We start from the raw sequence: 19,471 nt of genomic DNA, 5'->3' as shown, positions 1-19,471 counted from the left end.
TCCATGTATTAAGAAGCCACTGATGTCTACCACATAGCAGTACATTGTTTCAACCAGTATGTTCTGTTGCCTGTGTAGAAGCATACACCCCACTACACAAGCATCATTCTGAGAACTCAGCTAATTTTGGAAGAAGTGTGTTGTGAGTAGTGCAATGTTAAATCTTTTTAGTTACTTTCTTAGCATTAACTTTTCTTTTGACAGGTCAGATACCAGTGCTGAGTGTGTGTGTGTGTGTGTGTGTGTGTGTGTGTGCGCACGCGCGCTCATGTGTCTGTCTGTGTATTTATTACCGATTGTGACCTTAAATGCATTTGATATGAGTGTTAGTTTTCAGTGACTTATCTAACTCTTAATGATATACGAAAAATAGTAAACAGCAGTATGATTTGATACAACCTCACATATGCATACACAAATACACACCACACTCAGTTTTGTTTTTATATAATTTACAATTTTAATCTTGACATACATTGCTCAAGGCACCATAAGCCAACATACATAATGGACTTTAAAAAAAAATATTGACATCAAAGTACAATGGAGTGTAATGACTGGGGAAAAAAAAACAACAACAAAAAACCCCACATGGTATCACAGGGAGCAGAGGGAAGACGAGTTAAGTGCAGGGAACAGTGACATAACATTAACAGAACACAGGTTCTCCATACACAGGATTTGATACTGACCCATGACAAAACAATTGCAACAGACATCCACATGTGTGATCTGACAAAGCATTCAAACGAAATCATATCATGGCCAGCCACAAAACACAATTTTCTCCATTTCAGTCTTCTATTAAAACATGTGACCTACACTTCATTATGAACAACAGGAAATGTTTTCATGTCCTGTACTTCTCAGTTGTCTCCAACCATTCTCAAGTATCTTGGTAAAAAAAAGAAAGAAAAGAAATAAGAAAAAAAGAAAAAGAAAAAAAAGAAAAAAAAGCTGCAACAGATCTTTTCCAACACAAAAATGAAATCTGCTCAAAAACAAAAAGCAGGTTCATAAGCATACCATGGTAGGGAGGTGAAGGGATGGGAGGTGGGTGGGGGGTGTCACTTTCTGGTCGTATTATCAATTACAAAGAAACTACAAAAAACAAAAACAACAACAACAACAAAGAAAGAAAACAACAACAACAACAAAAAAGAAAAAAAAAGAAAGGCCATGCCATGACCAGGAGAAGAGGGTCCAACAACAAAGCTACGAGTGAACTGGCCTCCAATTTATGAAGAAAATTAGAAGCTGATTGTACCTCAGCAAGCTACTTCCTTTCAAAGAAAGAGAAAAATATAACAGTAAAAGTGTTGTTCAGGCATCTCAGATTTTAAAGGTTTACAAGTACAATCATCCAGAGGGTTAACCTCAGATTTCTATTCCTTTGTAGTTTTCCAAAATGTTGTTCCACACAGAAATTAAAAAAAAAAAACAAAAAAAATCTAAATACGTTATGTGCAGACCTGCTGATTAAAGAATCCAACTTATTCTGCCCTGCGCCCATGTAGTGCATGAGCACTATTGCACGTTTTAATGTGGATTGTTGACTCCTGCTTGGCCATTGACTCCTTATTCATCAAACTGCTTATTTGACCTTTCAACTGATGTTTAACAACTAGGAAGGGAACACAACTTTTGATAAACTCATGGCAAACTACCGACAAAATTTTAGCACAAGCATGTTTTTTCCGAGGCAATTTTTGTTATTATCATAGTTATAATCAATAACGTCATGTTTAATCATTTGGCAAGAATGAAATTTTACCAAATGTAATTAGTGCTTTTTTCTTTTTTTAAAATTCCTAACATATTTAGAATGATCATTGTACATTCTACCAGGAGAGACAATACACTTCCAGACATGGGTATGAAAAAAAAAAAAAAAAAAAAAAGCAGAAAGGGTTGAACTGGTTTGTGACGATATGCTCTCACAAGGGAGAGCAGCCTGAATTTCACACAGAGAAATCTGTTGTTACAAGGAAGTACAGTACAATGCCATGAATATTACTGCTGATTCAAACAAAAAGCAAGAAAGAGATGAGGTATGAACTGATGGTCAAGTACTAAAGACAGGCAGACACGACACCAATTTTGGTCCCATTCTGCACATAGACAGACAACTAGTGTATGGTATATGTCTCTAGCTACTGAAATGCTGATGCGAACACAGTCAATTTATCATTTATGAAAATGTTTTGTTCCTGCTTTGGAAAAAAGGGGCATGTATCATATTGCATGTATGTACATGTATAGACATGTACATACATGCCTGCCTGTCTGTTGTGTGTGCATGTTTTATGCACATGGTTGGTGTGTGTGTGTGTGTGTGTAAGAGAGAGAGAGAGAGAGAGAGAGAGACTCTGTGTGTGTGCGTGTGTGTGTGTGTGTGTGTGTGTGTGTATTAGCAACTCTTTTTGTCGAACATTAAACTGTTAATATTTGCAAATCAATAAATCTATATAAAAAAAACAACATGGAAAAGACGTTATAAAACTGTACCCTTTCCCCCCTTCTCATTTCTGATGGAACAAGAAATACATATGAAAACAAACAAAAGAACAAGCCACTCTTCGTCAAGATTATATTCTCTTTTGTCTCATTACAATGTCTCTTAAAATTCTCTCCATTATAATGTCAATGGTCACAAAAAATGTTCAAGACCTGGTCTCAAACCGTGCAATAATGACACTAAATCAGTAGATACTTCTTGATCATGATTCAGAAATGACAGCTCAAAAAAATTCAACACCTGATAAATTGATGTTATCCTTTGGTCATTCCTGAGCAAAATTCCATGTAGATAAGGGAGTCTTCATTTTAACCAGCACATATTTCTAATTTCAAAGTTTCTCCAAAACATCTCACATTAACCCAAAGCTATCATACCCAAAATACATCCAACCAACAAGAATCATATCAATTCATGGATGACAGAAAATGACCAACACTGTCTCCAAATGCAAGGATGTTAGAAAATAAAGCTTTCCACAAAACAAATATCAAAGATCAAGAAATGGCTGATGACTAAATTCAGTAAAAAGAACACTCATAAAAGAAAACCAGACACAGTCCCTCTCTCTTACATGTTTGCCTTTTGCAAAGCCCACAATTGCCTGTTATAAAGTAACCCAAATCCTGTCTGTGACGTGAGAAAACAGCTTGTTGCAGAACACTGAATAGCCCACACACACTGACGAAGGCAGTACCTAAGGCAAAGGCAGTGATCTGAAAGGCACAGTTATCCTGTACCCAATTAAAACAAAAAGGTGCATACATTCAATTATATACAGATGAAACACATGTGGCAAGTCATGTATGGCAGAGATGATGACTAGTAATGCCATAAGAAACACGAAGTCCCTGAAGTCACAACACACCATGAACTCACTCCAAATTGTCATCCAAAGTCATCCAACTGATTTCAGCCTTGTACCAAAATGCATCTGTCAGTAACCCTGTACACTTACCAAACCCATTGTACATGGAACTTGCCATGCTTATCTCAACAACAACAAAAAAAGTCAGAATTAATTTGCTCCTGAAGTTTTGGTGAATTTCATTTCAAGAACTATAGGCTTAACGTGGGCAAAAGATCTGAAGTCAGTGTGATCATACATGATGGTGGTCATACTGTGGGAAGGACACTCGTTCAGCCTGACTCCGCAACGAAGCGATTATTATTGTCAGTATGGGCTTAGCAGATGGTGTCCTAATTATGCTAAATCAGATCAGGCACTATTGAATACCACCGAAGTGACTCAGCAACAGTGCAGGGTCTCCCCTGGTATGTGGCCTGGAAACCTAATATCGATAGTTCACAGTGGACTGCCAACACTGGGACTGCAACACACGAACCCAGGTGTGGCTGTGTATGGGAACTCTGAACGTACAGCTAAAGTATGGCCACTGAAATGTGCAGATGAACGATAAGCAGCATTAACAAAAATCAAACAAAAAAAATTCAGTTGATGGCATACTATTAGATGCTCTCATCTAAGCACTAAAGCAGTATGCTAGTACAACATACATTGTAGTCATTCAGATGAGATGACTAACTCAAGTTCCATGTGCAGCATGCATTTAATGCACATAAAAGAACCCATGGCAACAAAACTGTTGTCCCTGACAAAAATCCTGTAGAAAACTCCACTCTGATAGAAAAACTAACACAATTACAGTCACTGCTGCACTGTAGTAACACGCTCTCCTAGGGAGAGAAGCACAAATTTCACACACAGAAATCTGTTGAGACAAAATGTAATACAATAAAATACAACACATTTCTGTTCAGGAAAATTAATCAGGACTGAAACATACTCCCTCAACAGATGCTGAGACATGATCCTCTAATGATGATGTCAATGTCACAATGATCAGACCAAATTCACTGACAGTTACACCAAATGTGACCATCTCCCCCACATCTGTAAATCGTGCAGTCATATTTCTTTTAGACACATAGTATTTACACTCAAGAAATGAAAGAGGGGGAAGGGGGGAGGGGGGATTTATCACATTCCACACAGAATAATCCCAGTAACACAGTCAGATGCATTCTCACTCAATCTGGTACAATACTGAACATGTACACAACCATCATTTGCGATGCAGAAAATAGTTTCCAAGTCAAGCCCACACACAGTGCTGATCATGCAGAAGCTGGTGTTGAGCATGCATCATGTTCTCCTCTTTTTTTTCAAAGCTTTCAGTCGCAGCTCTTCTTGCTCTTTACGAATATCCTCCAGATCCTCTTGCAGGCCAAGGCGAGCACTGCACACACAAGACACAATGCCAAATGTCTGAGCATTTATCAAAACTGATTTTCACACAGCCTACTTTCAAATCTTTCAACTGTGCTCGCACTGTTTTCAGGGTGTATCATGAGTAATATTAAGCCCATGGAAATATGTGGGCAGGGGAAGGGGGACTGTCAGGCATTAAATCTCTATATATTCAATCAACAAATAAGTTTATATCCAGAATCTGACAAATTAAACTTTTAAAGGATGCTGGTGCAAAATTAACTTAGCTTGACAATTTAAAAGTTTTGCCTGCACTATTCTGCAGAACTGGAGTGGGGTGTACAACTGATAATACAACGCGCGCGCGTGTGTGTGTGTGCACTGTGTGTATGTCACTGCAATGCTGTACATGTCCCTTTTGTGTTTATGTGCATAAATGTACAAGGGTGCTTGCAAATTCATATATTCTTTCTTTTATTCAAAATTTCTATTTGCAACCAGGGAAAATGACAAATAAGTTTAACGAATCATTACTGATGATAAACTGAAAAAACAACAACAAAAACCAATTACAACAACAACAAAAAAAACCACATACCTTCTGGCTTCTTCCTTCATGACTTGACTGAAGCCAACCTCCATGTTTCTGTCATCATCATCTTCATCACGGAACCTGAACAGTAGAATAAGCACAAAGGCACTGGATTATTTATAATGCTGTTTCACATCATGCTGCTTTTGGGGTACACATTAAAGTATCACAACAAGAAAACAGTCTGATCAGTGTGATCTATTTTGGACCCTAATCCATCTTAACTTTGTCCCAACCCTACTTTCAAAAACACATTATTGTTAACCTGAGGGGGCATGTTTTTAAAATCTGACACTATGACAGCTTATTTTTACTCCCTTTACTTCTCATATGCATGCACAAGCTCACATGATCATATGCATGTGCACATGTGTGTGTGTGTGTGTGTGTGTGTGTGTGTGTGTGTATAACAGGTCATGTGGAGTGATGGCCTAGAGGTAACGCGTCTGCCTAGAAGTGAGAGAATCTGAGTGCACTGGTTGGAATCAAGGCTTAGCCGCCAATATTTTCTCCCCCTCCACTAGACCTTAAGTGGTGGTCTGGACGCTAGTCATTCGGATGAGATGTTAAACCGCGGTCCCGTGTGCAGATAAAAGCTCCCTGACCAAGCACTTTCCCAGAGCTACTGTTGTACACCGAGTAGGGCCAATACTAATCATGTCTGAGATGACAATCATTATACTTTATTTCACCACACAATCTTCCAATCTACCGGAGATGTCAAACTGTATAATTTGTCTCAGTGAACAATCTATTAGTATATTCAACTTCAGCAACAGAAAGGGAGAAAGGCAGCAGTGATGAATTTATGAAACCTTTCATTAGAAGCTCTCTGAAGCTCCTCACTGCTGATCAATATTTTTTAACTAGTCAATAACAAATGACATATTGGCCTGACTTCACCCTTGCTCTTTCATTCAGCATGAAAGTATCATACTTTTATAGTATGCCATTTTCAATTAACCAGAATACTGCCAGCAAAACAAAAAGGGAAAGAAAGGGTTAGAAAGGGAACAGATTACTGTCATTGCTCAGCAGTTAATAAATCTAATGTATTGGTTCATATTTATTAGGTGATTAAAGCACATTCATGGAAAAACATATATGTAGTGTAAGCACATCCACACACTCTGCCAGTCTGGGACTTAAAGATACTGTAATTTAGAAAGATTCAGATAGAAAGAGAGACACAAAGAAAAAAATCATTATATGATCACATACTGGAAAAGGAATGAACTTTACATTCTACTTTTCTAGGTTAATTTCCTACATTTCAGGTTTTGGTTGTATGCTAAATCCAAGTTTTAAGAAACTCATACCCAAATTACTGCACAGCAGCAAAGAAAATCCAACAACTACAAATAGTAACTTGTAGTTGTAGTAAAGCTCTATAAAAGTATAGCTTAAAAAGAAATAAAAGGAAAAAAAGAGAACATCTTTAAAACAAAGCAGCAAAAACCAACAGCAAACAAGAAACTTACTTTCTCCTATCATATCCAAACATCTGTTGGATCATTTTGGACACGGTGCCAGCATCCTCCACCTCTCCATCGTCAATAAAGTCATCCATCTCATCGTCATACTCGTCCTCTTCCGATTCGCTGTCAATCACCATCTTCCTTTTGGGAGCTGTCAAAACAATCATGGTGAATAATTATCATAGAGATTTTCACATGTTAAAACTCAGGTTAATCAAATCATTCCAGTGCAGAACTGAATCAGGAACAGCGCTGGGTTGCGCAAATGACCTTGGCAGCACTAAATTTTTCTGCACTAAGTATCTTCCCAAGTCTGCACTAATTCCGTAGATTTAGGAATTTTCCTAATGATTAGCTAGCTAACCTAAAACGGCTAAGACTGCTTTTGCAACCCTACTCTATCGATTAGGGCTTACCTTAACGTTTAATACATTATTTATATGATGAAGAATTAATGTACTAAAAGACTCCCCACAAATGCTTAAAATAGTCACCTGTCTTGAGGGGGGGGTGACAGGGTAAGGGGTGGGGGTGGATGAAGGGAGGGAACCTGGGTAATTTGAAATTTCTCTAGTCTACAGCCCAGAAACCACTAAACATATCTGAAGATAGTTACATGATACTAAGAATGCATGATTCCACAACAATCAAATTCAGTGAAACAGTGTTTGTGCCTGATCATAATGAGTGTTTGACTGAAAGAAGCACAAGAGCAAGGCCTCATGCTTTCATGATTTAAGTGCATCAAACAGTATGATAGTGTCTCACTGTCTGTGGTCTGTGGCACTGTTCTGACAGGCCTTGAACCTCAATTCAGTGCCATTTCACTTTCAGCAGAAAAACAACGAATTATTACAATATTAGGTGACTGTACTGACCTCTTATTGGATTAACACTTTTAAGTTTGATCAACTGAGATTACCAATACAGACATTATCATAACTGAAATGATGACGGTTTAGAACAGCAGTTATTTTAAACACAGATTGGGCAATAAAACTGTCAACAACTATATTAGTGTACACACTGCAGTCCCTCAAGGCTGATAACACTGGCAACCATTTCAATATCTCACTAAATTATATACTTTGAACCAGTTCTTTAATATCTGCCTTTCACATATTGTGATACTAATAATAACACTGATACACACATCAAATCATAATCAGTGGTCTTTAAGAGGAGGAGTTTGTATTATACTCCATGTTTGGTGTTACATATACTTACCATGTCAAACTGATGCAAACTAGGCCTATTGGTTTGCTCTGCTTGGCCAAATTTCGCGCGGCTAACAGTGAAAAGACGGGCCCGCCCGCTCTCAGCCAATCAAACGCCTCTAAAAGCTATAAGCGCTGAATCATTCCGTGGCTATCGAAGAAAATGCCCCATGAGAACCACGGCGGAGACGCGGGGACAGACGGGCGGGCATTCAAGTTTGACATGGTAAGTATATGTAACACCAAACATGGAGTATAATACAAACTCCTCCTTTTGGTGTCATATACTGTACCATGTCAAACTGATGCAGAATTTAAAGCAAATGGAGGAGGGCAACGCCTACTGGTTCGTATGGGGAGCCCTTGTAACTGAGATGGCAGTGTTAGCCGCGACAAAGGAAATCCCCTTGGAACCGTCAGCCCTGGTCATACGGAAATTCCTGAGGTAGAAGTTGATGAAGGGATTCTCAGACCGCCAGAAGGCTGCCTCCAAGACATACTGCGTTGGCACTGAGTGCTGGAAAGCAGCCGAAGTAGCTATGGCCCGCACTTTGTGTGCTCTGGGATGAAGACAGCTGATATCCCTGTGTGCATGAGAGTAGGCTCTATGAATGACTTGGGAAACCCAGCGGGAAATGGTGCCTGCAGCGATGTCTTTCTTGTAATTCTCACTGAGGGAGATGAGCAGACACCTCTGAGAAGAACGCCTATGGCGAGACCTATCCCAATAATATCTGAGACACCGAACAGGGCAGAGATGCCTATCCTCATCATCTTGGGCAAGAATATCAGACAAAGGTCTGACCCTCAGAGAGGGGGAAGGAACCTCAGGGTCTTGGTTCTTAGCCAGAAACTCTGGAAGGAAACGAATAGTGATGGAACCATCTCTGTGGAAGGCCAGATCTTGTGGCATTCCACTAAGACCATGCAGCTCACTTCTACGACGGCCTGTGGCCAGCCACAGAAGGAAAGTGGTCTTGACGGTGAGGATGTCAAAAGGAATAGTCCCCAATGGCTCGAAGGGCTGTTTTCGAATGAAATCCAGCACCAGGAACAAGTCCCAGAGGGGCACTCTTCTGGGGTTTCTAGCTTCCTTCAGAGGGGCACCCCTAGCCACCTCTCTGAGCAGGAAATCCGCTTCAAAGGCGGGACCACCTAGCTGTTTGAATTGTGGTACAGATGGCAGACCTGTACCCTCGCACAGAACTAGCAGACAGGATGAAAACCGAGGAGCAGTGAGCCAGAAAGTTGGCCAGCTGCATGCTCGTAGGGTTCGTAGGGGGAATGCCCTGAGCTGTACACCACCGCAACCATTTCTTCCAGCGAAAGTCATACAAAGTCTCCGTTCCCTGCCTCCTTGCTCTGGTGACTATGGAGAGGAGGTCAGAGGAGGCACACCCCTGGGTCAGCGCAGCCGACACAGAGGCCGACCGAGGGGTCGAGGACTTCAATGGTGATGCTGACAGTTCCGACCGCACAGCAGCCATGGGTGCAGGTGGAGCAGTTGAGGATTGGAATGAGGAGTGCCCGAGCGAGGCTGCCTCAGCAGATGAGATTTGGTTTCAAGTTCCAGGGGTGGAAACATGTGTCAGGGACTGAAGGTCTGGAAACCAGGTCTGGGCTGGCCATTTCGGCGCAATGAGGATCAGCTGCGGGCGTTCCAATCTCTCTTTCCGTATCACCTTGGACAGAATTGGAAAGGGAGGAAACGCGGAGGCAATCAGACTGCTCCAGTCTAGAGAGAGAGCATCCACTGCCCACGCTTCTGGGTCGGCAACCGAAGAGACATAAGTGGGAAGTCTCTTGATGAACAAGGTCCACCATCGGTGGAAACCACTGTTCCCACACCCCCTGAAGGCTGTCCTTGTCCAGGGTGCACTCTGTGCGTATGACACTCTTGGATCTGCTGAGAGCATCTGCCAAGATGTTGGCTTTTCCTGCTAAGTGTCTCGCTGAAAGTGCAATGCCCTTGCTGTGGCACCAACGGAGGAGAGCCTCGGTCCGCAGGGAGAGGTCTGCCGAGTGCGCTCCCCCCCATTTGTTCACATAACATGCGACCGTCGTCTTGTCCGTGAACAAGCGGATGGTCTTGCCAGTGGCCTCCCCCATGAAGTGCAGGAGAGCCCTGCGAACTGCCTCCAGTTCCAGAACATTGATGTGGCATAGGCACTCCTCCGGGGACCAAGTCCCTGCTGCATGGAGTGAGTCCATGTGGGCTCCCCAGCCCAGGGAGGAGGCGTCTGTGAAGAGTGCCACCTGAAGAGTAGGTGGGGCTATGGGCACCCCCTGTGTCCGAAGAGGGGTGATTAACCACTCTGATGTCACCTCGAGGAACCACTCGCCCAGACATATCTGGGTATCCCATGGCTGAGTGCTCTGGGACCGGCGTAACCTCAGTGCCCTCTGGAGAGGGCGCTTGAGAACCCTGCCCAGGGAATGAGAGGTGCCGTGGACTCCATCATGCCCAAGAGGGAAGAAAGTGTCCGCGCTGTATCTTGGGAGGAGCGGCCCAAGTGGCTGAGGAGGCCTGCCAGACGGTCCCAGCGATCTGGCGGCAGAGAGACTATCATGGACCGCGTGTCGAATCTCATCCCTAAGAAGTCGAAGGACTGACTTGGGGACAGATCGCATATCTCCTGGTCCATGAGGAAGCCCAGTTGGGAGCAAAGGTCTAGAAGTCTGGCCGTATGACTCAGGCACAGGGCCTGCGACTGGGCCAGGATAAGCCAGTCGTCCAGGTACACACAGAGACAAATGGATTCCGAGCGGACGATGGACACCAATTCCCGCACCACCTTGGTAAACAGGAAAGGGGCAAGGGACAGACCAAATGGGAGGGCCGGGAACTGGAACCCCTTGTCCCTCTACATGAACCTCAGGTACTGATGGGATGCCGAATGGATGAGGATATGAAAATAAGCATCTTCCAGATCAATAGAGGTAGCCCAATCGCCTTGTTGGATGGTCTCCCGAATCTGTGCCTGTGTGTCCATCTTGAATTTGATTTTGGGGAGGAATTTGTTGAGGGGGGACAAGTCCAAAACTGGTCTCCACCCTCCCGAGACCTTTGGAATCACGAACAACCAGCCGTAAAAACCGGGGCCCGGGTCCGAGAGTTGAGATATAGCCCCTATGAGGAGTAGGTGCGATATCTCTTTTTCTAGGACGCTCTCCTGCTCCGTCGAGCTGGGCACCTAAGGAGGAGGAGTGGATCTTAGAGGGGGGCGGTCCTCCGCCCAAGGCAGCATGTACCCCGACTCTAGCACCGACATAATCCCGTCGTTGAGTCCCAGAGCACACCACTGATGTGCATGCCGGGACAAGTTTCCTACTTGGAGGGGCTGAACGACTGGCGGTGCTGAATCGGGGCCCAGTCATTGGGGGTGCTGCCTTCTGGCCTTGGGCATAGCCGGTCGGCTTGGACGGACATAAGGTGGTTTATTCCTCTGCCGCTGATTCTGCACATGCTGCTTTGACTTAGGCGGTGTGGTATATGGAGGGGCCCTGGTGGCCGGTCTCTTCAATGGCATAGCACCCTGGAGCCCCTGAGAGGTGTGGGCCAAATATGAGGCCACCTCCCTGTTTGTCTCTGCCCTGTGGCTGACAAAATGGGGTGCATACTGGCCGAAGAGGGGGTGCTGCTGTGCTGGGATGGACCGCAGGGCAGCCCTCTCCTCCACAGGAATGTTAGAGAGGCTGAGAATGGCCTCACTCCGCGCTAGCACAGTATTGAAGTGAAGGCTGGTAGCTGTGTCTGCAGCTGCCGTGAGACCAGATGCTACCCTACTGCCAAAAGCGTTTAACCTCTGGTCGGTGAAGAGGCCAGGCGGGACAGAGGAAGGAGACCCCGTGTCCTGATTAACCGGACGCTGTTCCCACAGCTCACTGGCCCTGTGGAGGAACACGTCGAAGAAGGTGTAAGCTGTGGAAACCTCGAGGAGGCAGTGGCGGGCCAATTTGTCCCACTCTGCTAACGTTTTAAAGGATAGGGTAGCTGAAGTGGGGAAGGTGGTGCGCTGTGAGACCAACATCCTGTCCTGTGCGGAGGGCTCTGCTTCGCTGTAGGCAGGGTGGTCCTGTGTGTACCAGGACCACACCCCTCCCTTGGAGGAATCTTTAAGGAACTTTCCCGGGGAAAAGGCGCCCGGGGCAGAGAGGGACTCCCTGCCAGGAGGAGGGATGGAAGTAGCACCCCTGACAGTGCGGGCTGGCTTATTAAGCCATTCCTGCACCATTTCTGGCACTCTGAGTTGCCTTGTGGTTCTGGAGTTAGAGTCACATGGCGTAAGGAGGGTCAAGGGTAACAAAGCAGCCTGAGGGACTGATTCGGCATACGTGACCCTATTGGGGAGGGTCAGTTCGAGCTCGGCAAAGTCCGAGTTTGGTTCAGGCTGGTCCCTAGGGAGGCGCGGGCTCAATCTGTCCCCCCTGGGATGTGGGCGAAGAGTGCTCATCTGCTTGTTCGTCCTCATCCGAAGACAGGGGCTCCCACTCTTGTTCGCAGTCCATCCCCTGCTGGGTGCCATCCCAAGTGGATGTACCCACTGGGGCGTCCTGTGAGCTGTGGTCAGCCCAGCGGGATGAGCTGGGACGATCCTGAGCCTGGGACCATGGCCGCCAGCTGTTTTGTCCTTGACACCTGAAGCGGGTGGGGAGCGTGTGGACCTGTAGGTCCAACCATGCTTGGGATGGTGGGTGCCACACCTTTTCAGAGGGCGTCCCTGGATGCAAGAGGGACCCACGAGTGCTGTGAGGGGACAAACACCCACTCATCTCACTGTAGGACTGAGGGCTGGGCAGGTGGGAACCGCAGGCTCCCCCCGGGCTGAGTAGGGCCCTCAACAGCCGTCGGTCCTGACAAGGAGGCCGTTGTGACCGTGGAGGTCACCTGTGGGTTGACAGAGGCCCGATTTGTGGAAGAGTGGCAATATTGGTCGATCCCACTTGTCGGGGCTGTGTGTGTCACCCTGTGAGATGTGCTGGGTTGGGTCCAGTGGGGAGCGGACCAAGGGGCTGGCCCTTGGTACTCCCGGCAACCCAGCGTGCACCATAGGTGTGCCCCAGTACGGGTAGAATGGGGGTAACCACCCGTGGGCACCAGCCATACCGTGACCCGAACCCCAAGGGTCACTGGTGCGTTGACCTCCATGAAGGGAAAAACCTGGCCAAGTCGGAGGGAGGTCAGGTCCGACTTGGTTGTCAGTCCCGCCCGAAGACGAGCGGGCTGACTGCCCGGAACCGCCTGACACGCGTGGGCCTCCCCCAGCAGGGGAGACCGGCCGGATAGCGGGAAGACCTGCAGAGCAGGTTGCCACGCGCCCCGAATCCCCTCCCGTGGGGAGACTGGGGTGGCTTGGCCCGGGGTGGGCAAAGTAGAGATCCCCCCCCGGAACCAAATTTCCCCCCCCCCCCCCCCGAAAGGAGGTGGGGGAGGGGGGTCGACAGAGAAGGGAGGAGGGGGAACAACAATGGGGCCTGTGAGGGCCGTCTCTGAGTGGGGACCTGGGTAATGGCCGGGCACGGCCTCCCCTTGGGAGTTCGCACCTAGCTGCGAGTCCCCACAGCCAGGAGAGGACTTGCCATTCCCCCTTCTCCCTGCCTCGCGCTGGGACACCTCGGGAGGCGACGCTCGTACCTCTTTCCCCCCGGTCCCCTTCATGACCGTTTTACTGGTACGAAAGTCGCCTCCGCGATCAGCGTCTAACGACGCATCGCCGCGGTCCGTATCAGGAGGAATCATGAGCTCTGGGCCTGGGAGAGTCTCTTGCCGAGTCTCAGTCCCAGCATCATGATCCCTGCCTTCGTGGTATGGCACACGAGGCATGGAAACCGCGCTTAGGCACCCAGCGAAAATCCGACCCCCAACAGAGAAAGGAAAGACAGGATCGACTTAGAGGCAGAAAAAAACGAACGAATCGCGGGTGCCGAGTCGAATCGAGTACACAGAATGTAAGAATACAATAAACACAAGCCGCATGCAGCAAAATAAGGCCAAATGAATACGCTTAATAGCCAAGAAAAGCGTAAGACGAGACAGAGCGTAAACCTGACAAGATGGCGTGGAGAGCCTTGGCCAAAGGAATGATTCAGCGCTTATAGCTTTTAGAGGCGTTTGATTGGCTGAGAGCGGGCGGGCCCGTCTTTTCACTGTTAGCCGCGCGAAATTTGGCCAAGCAGAGCAAACCAATAGGCCTAGTTTGCATCTGTCTGACATGGTACAGTATATGACACCAAATAAATGAGCAATGAGTCAAACAACTTACCTGGTGCTTCTTTCATTTTCTTGTACTCTGGTCGATTGAACAGCTTTTCCCAAGCATTGCCCTCTCTTGTCTTGTCAGCAACAGCACCACCAGATGCCTTGGGGCGATGTTGGGCAGAAGAATTTTGTGATGACGACGCCGATGACGATGAAGGCTTCTGCTTGTTTTCAGCACCTGGTTGAACTGCTTCTGACTTGCGGTCACCATTCATGTGTTGGGCCATAGCCTGGGGTTTGTTGGCTATCATGCCGGGTCGGGTAGGGTGGGGTTTAGGGACATGCACTGGACGACTGTCTGAACTTTTTGAGGTTGATGGGCGATTTGAGGTAGAGGTGTGGGCTTTACTGTCACTCTTTGTGCTGCCAGAGTGTGTGTCAGTCTTTGCACTGCTGGTGTTACCACCTTTGCGTGGGATAGAAAATGGTTTTGAATGACTAGCACTGTCTTCCAGTGGAATCACATTGTGATTTGTACGTAAGAACCCTCCAGGAGGAGAACCAGCTTTTTCTGACTTGTCTTGTTTTGCATTTGCAGTGGTTCCAAACTTGTACCAGTCTTTATAGTCTTTTGTTTTCATCCGCTCCTCTCTAGCTAGTTTGCGATCGATTTCCTCTTGTGTCATAGGTCGCCTTTCTTTCTCTTTCTTTGGAGCGATGTCAACCATGACTGGCTGTGCCTGCTTCTGCTCTGCCATCTTCAGAATGTCAGCAAAATTGACAGGAGGAGGTCTTGGTCGAGGTTTAGGCTTGATCTTGGGTTTTTCACGCAGTTCATCAAACCGGTTCGACTTGGCTGCACCTTTGGAATCAGAACTCTTCTCACTTCTTACATTCATACTTCTCTGTCTATCCTTAACTCTTTCTTTGTTACGTTTTTTCTCTTTAAACTCTTTGGCATATTTTTCTTTCTTTTCTTCTTCAGGTTTTGGTTCAGGCCTTTTCAAGCTTGGTTTTTCTTCTTCATCATAATCAATTTTCTCCATGCAAGAGCCTGTGAAATCACCATCCAATTTTTCTCTCTTGGCTCGCCTCTTTTTGACTTCTCCCCATGCTGACCTTTTGCGGCTCCCTGGTTCTGATTCTGCCATTCTTTCCCGAATAGCTTGCAGTTTTTCAAGCATTTTCGCTCTTTCTTCCATGGAACCCCCATATCGGTCTTTAGTTGGTTTTAGATGATGGCGAGTTAGTGTCACTGGAACATCACCACTTTCCTGTTTGGAGTCTGTGGAACTGGTGAGCTGTTTGGGATTTGCAGAACTGGCATGCTGTTTGGCGCTCCTGTTTACCGATGGCTGTTTGGGAGCTGAAGGTTCCTCCTCTTCTTCCGAACTGATGTCCGGACTGGTAATGTAACCACTGGAATCATTCTCTGCCACAGTGACTGTTTTCTCTTTGATCACATATTTATCTGTATTGTGATGCTTATGTGAATTTGGATGCTGTGTTTTGGAATGACTGCTGCTGCTGCCACTGTGAGATTTGTCTCTATTTGAACTCTCATGTGTCTTGCTACTTGAATCACGTTTCTCAGAAGAATGTTTGTCTCTGTTTGATCTCTCATGTGTCTTGCTACTTGAATCACGTTTCTCAGAAGTATGTTTGTCTCTGTTTGATCTCTCATGAGTCTTGCTACTTGAATCATGTTTCTCAGAAGAATGTTTATGCTTATCTGAGTGGTGCTTATTCCTATCTGTCTCTGCACGATGGCGGTCTTCTCCTTTGGAGGAATGTTCACCTGACTTGCGTGTGCTGCTGTGACTAGAATTAGAGGAGTGCTCCGAGTCTTTATGTGAATGCCTTTCTTTCTTTCCTGAGTGTCCATGTGATGAAGACTTGCTAGACTTTTCTGCAGATGATTTATGACCTCCATGGTGGGAAGAGTGTTTGGTGGAGGCACTGCTGCTCAGCTGGGGTTCATCACCGGAGCTGATTGAAGAGAATGATTCTGCATCAGATGGTGGGGCTTCAGGTACAGCAGTCTTCTTTGGAATGCGAAAGGTGTTCTTTCGTTTCTCCTCCCTCTCTCTTTCCTGCCTGGCTTTTTCTGCAAGACAACCAAAATTCCTTCAGGTAAGATGGAAAGGAAATATTTTTTTCTTAGAGGTGTAAAGGGTGAGGGGCATCAGAGTTTAGGTTTGGTTCATGGGTCGTTTTCTGAAAATGAATGGGTCAGAAAATTGAAATAATGAAAAAACACTCCCTTTTCCCTCCCCTCCCCTGGAAAGCATTGATTGTACACAGCTACCAACTCGTCAGAATCCAATATATCTAGATGGGTGGAGTGTTCGGGAAGGGGTTTAACCCCACTACACCAAATAGGGGGTAATAATATGCTTTTACTGTTTTCGAAGAAAAAAAGCAACAAAGCTGCAACCACAAAAAACTAACACGAGAGGATAGAAGATTTCAGGTGTTTTGACAGACATGACAGACAGTGTGCATTGCCTGATCTATATTATTATTCAGACTATATGTAACACTTTTTTTTGTCAAATTACAAATGTCCACTTTTCATTTTCACCTTTGTTATAAAGAGTATAAGCATTTTGTTTCGACCAAATTAATACAATATCAGTCTGTAACATTCTTTTTTTTAAATAATAGACTCAACAGATAATCAACCACTATGAACAACCCTTTATGTTGGATCAACAGATGTTCAAAACTCAGCCTCGATACAATACAAAAACAATAAGGATCACTCATTGATGCTTAGGTTCTGTTTTATCATTCTTAAGTTCTTTATTTCAAATGTTTCAAAGAGACCCTGGACAGGCCTTGTGCTTTTCAAAAACTTCAAAGTGATCAGTCAATAGTCTTTAGACTTGTGTCAAAAAATATTGGTTAATTTTTCCTGGTTTCATGAAAGAAAGACTAACCCAGTAAAAAGACTTCAACTTCAAGTACTATAATCTTTTTATAAAAGTAAATGTATTTGGCAAAACCACCCATATCATATGAGCATGGAGCCTGGTATTAATATCAACAATATTTAGTATACATAAAATTACAAAAGAACAAGTCAAGAGATTTGTAAATAATAGTTTTATGATGTAGGTCTACTATTTATTTATTTATTTATTTATTAAGATTTCTTGCAATAGCGCATATTCTTGAAGCTCTATGCAATTTACAATTGCGCAAAAGACATTCACTCAAACATCCCCACACAAACATATGCATATGATTTGAAACATAGGTAAGAGATCCACTGCCCACTAACCTTTTGAAATTATGTCTTGATGACCTTCTCCCTTTCATCACCACAATTATTAATCATTCTCTAGAGTCAGGCATTGTTGATGATTGTCTTAAATTGGCCATTGTCACCCCTCTTTTGAAAAAGCACAATTTGGACACAAATCAGCTAAAGAACTATAGACCTGTCTCTAATCTTTCTTTCATTTCTAAAATCATTGAAAAAATTGTGTTACATCAGCTCCAGGAACATCTTGATGAAAACGACCTGCTTGAAACTTGTTAGTCTGCTTATCGGAAAAGCCATAGCACAGAAACAGCCCTTCTTTCGGTCACAGATAGTCTCCTCTCAAACACAGACAAAAGACTTACATCTGTAGTGGCATTTTTAGATCTGTCAGCGGCATTTGATACAACTGACCACCAAATTCTTATCAATCGTCTTAACACTACTTTTGGCATTAAATCTACTGCTTTAAAATGGTTTTCTTTATATCTTTCAAATCGTCAACTCAGGGTTAAAGTAAAACATAGCACCTCTAAAGTCATTCCTCTTGTGTTTGGTGTCCCTCAGGGATCAGTCTTAGGGCCTAACTTGTTCACTTTGTACACTCACACTTTGGTTACCATAAAGATGCCAAACATCAGCCAAATACCTGGGTGTATATCTCGATCAAACCTGGACTATGAACGACCAAATTTCATTCTTGTGTTGCTCATGTAATTTTCATCTCCGAAGGCTAGCCTCAGTCAGTCCCTACATCACAGAGAAAAATGTGGCTCAGTTGGTTTCCTCTTTTGTCCTGTCCAGACTGGATTACTGCAATTCCACTCTTGCAGGTTTACCATCTTCCTCCATCAACAGATTACAGAAAATTCAGAACAATGCTGCATGACTGGTTCTCGCCAAAAAGAAATCTGATCATGTTACACCTTTGCTGAATCAGTTACACTGACTTCCGACTGAGTCCTGCATTCACTATAAGTTAGCAGCACTCACCTTCAAACATTTTGACAAATCTTTTCCATTGTATCTCTCCTCATATGAACCACACAGAACATTAAGATCCAGTTCTGAAAAGCTGCTTAAAGTTCCTAGGATTAATCTGAAATGTGCTGGAAATAGGCCTTTCAGAGCTCAGGTTCCCCAAGTGTGGAACTCTCTACCTTCACCTCTTAGAAATGCCTCTGATCTGCATTCCTTTAAGTCAGATCTGAAAACTTACCTTTTTCGTTAGCATTTTTGTTCTGAGCAGGTATGCCTGTTAACAAGTATCTTTGTGCTAGTATTTTTGTAGTCCTGTTTTAATGCACTGTGTATTTTATGTAGTTCTGGTCTTAGATGTGATGGCATTTTTTCAATCTTGTTACTTTTAATGTGTGTGTGTGTGTGTATGTGTGTGTGTGTGTGTGTGTGTGTGTGTGTTCATAGCGTTTATAATCTGGTTCATCTCTTAAGTGTGCTTTTTCATTCATATGAACACACTGGATGTTTTCCATTGTCAGATAGCGGTTGATGTGTTTTTTAAGGCATGTTTATAGTCAAGGCATTTTGAGCAGCACTGGTGCTAGATATCGTGCCATAGAAAAACTATGTATTATTATTATTATTATTATCATTATTAAGAGAGTACAATTAAAAGAGGTCATGTCAATTGATTAAATCAAGAAATGTAACAGGTATAAAAAAAAAATTTAAAAAAATTAAGATAAAAATGAAATAATGATAACAACAAAAAAGTAGACAATTGAAATTGAAAGAAGAACACAAGCACGTATGCGCATACATACAATAAACATACGTAGGATTACATACATACATACAAAACACACAACGCGCGCACACACACACACAAACACTCTCGTATGTACGCACACACGCACCAACAATTGCATGCATACCCAGACACACTACTCACGCACTCACTCAATGACATACACACATGCACACACCTACAGGCACATACAGACAC

The 19,471-nt window shown here is 44.4% G+C and overlaps 1 protein-coding gene across 1 annotated transcript in view; it reads right to left on the bottom strand.

Annotated features, from left to right (window-relative positions):
* Positions 1–476: 476 nt before the first annotated feature.
* LOC143286800 (uncharacterized) overlaps positions 477–19,471 on the bottom strand; it is a 30,181-nt gene continuing 11,186 nt past the window's right edge. Inside the window, exons 3-6 of the mRNA XM_076594593.1 lie at positions 14,302–16,344; positions 6,825–6,972; positions 5,350–5,424; positions 477–4,779 (exon numbers count right to left, since the gene is read on the bottom strand). Coding sequence (XP_076450708.1) covers positions 4,686–4,779; positions 5,350–5,424; positions 6,825–6,972; positions 14,302–16,344 — 2,360 coding nt within the window. The 3' untranslated portion in view covers positions 477–4,685. The remainder of the gene's footprint in view (positions 4,780–5,349; positions 5,425–6,824; positions 6,973–14,301; positions 16,345–19,471) is intronic.

The sequence above is a fragment of the Babylonia areolata genome, chromosome 10 (assembly GCF_041734735.1).
Source record: "Babylonia areolata isolate BAREFJ2019XMU chromosome 10, ASM4173473v1, whole genome shotgun sequence".
Classification (NCBI taxonomy): Eukaryota; Metazoa; Mollusca; class Gastropoda; order Neogastropoda; family Buccinidae; genus Babylonia; species Babylonia areolata.
Note: the sequence above shows the minus strand (reverse complement) of the source record. Positions and strands in the feature narration are given on the sequence as shown.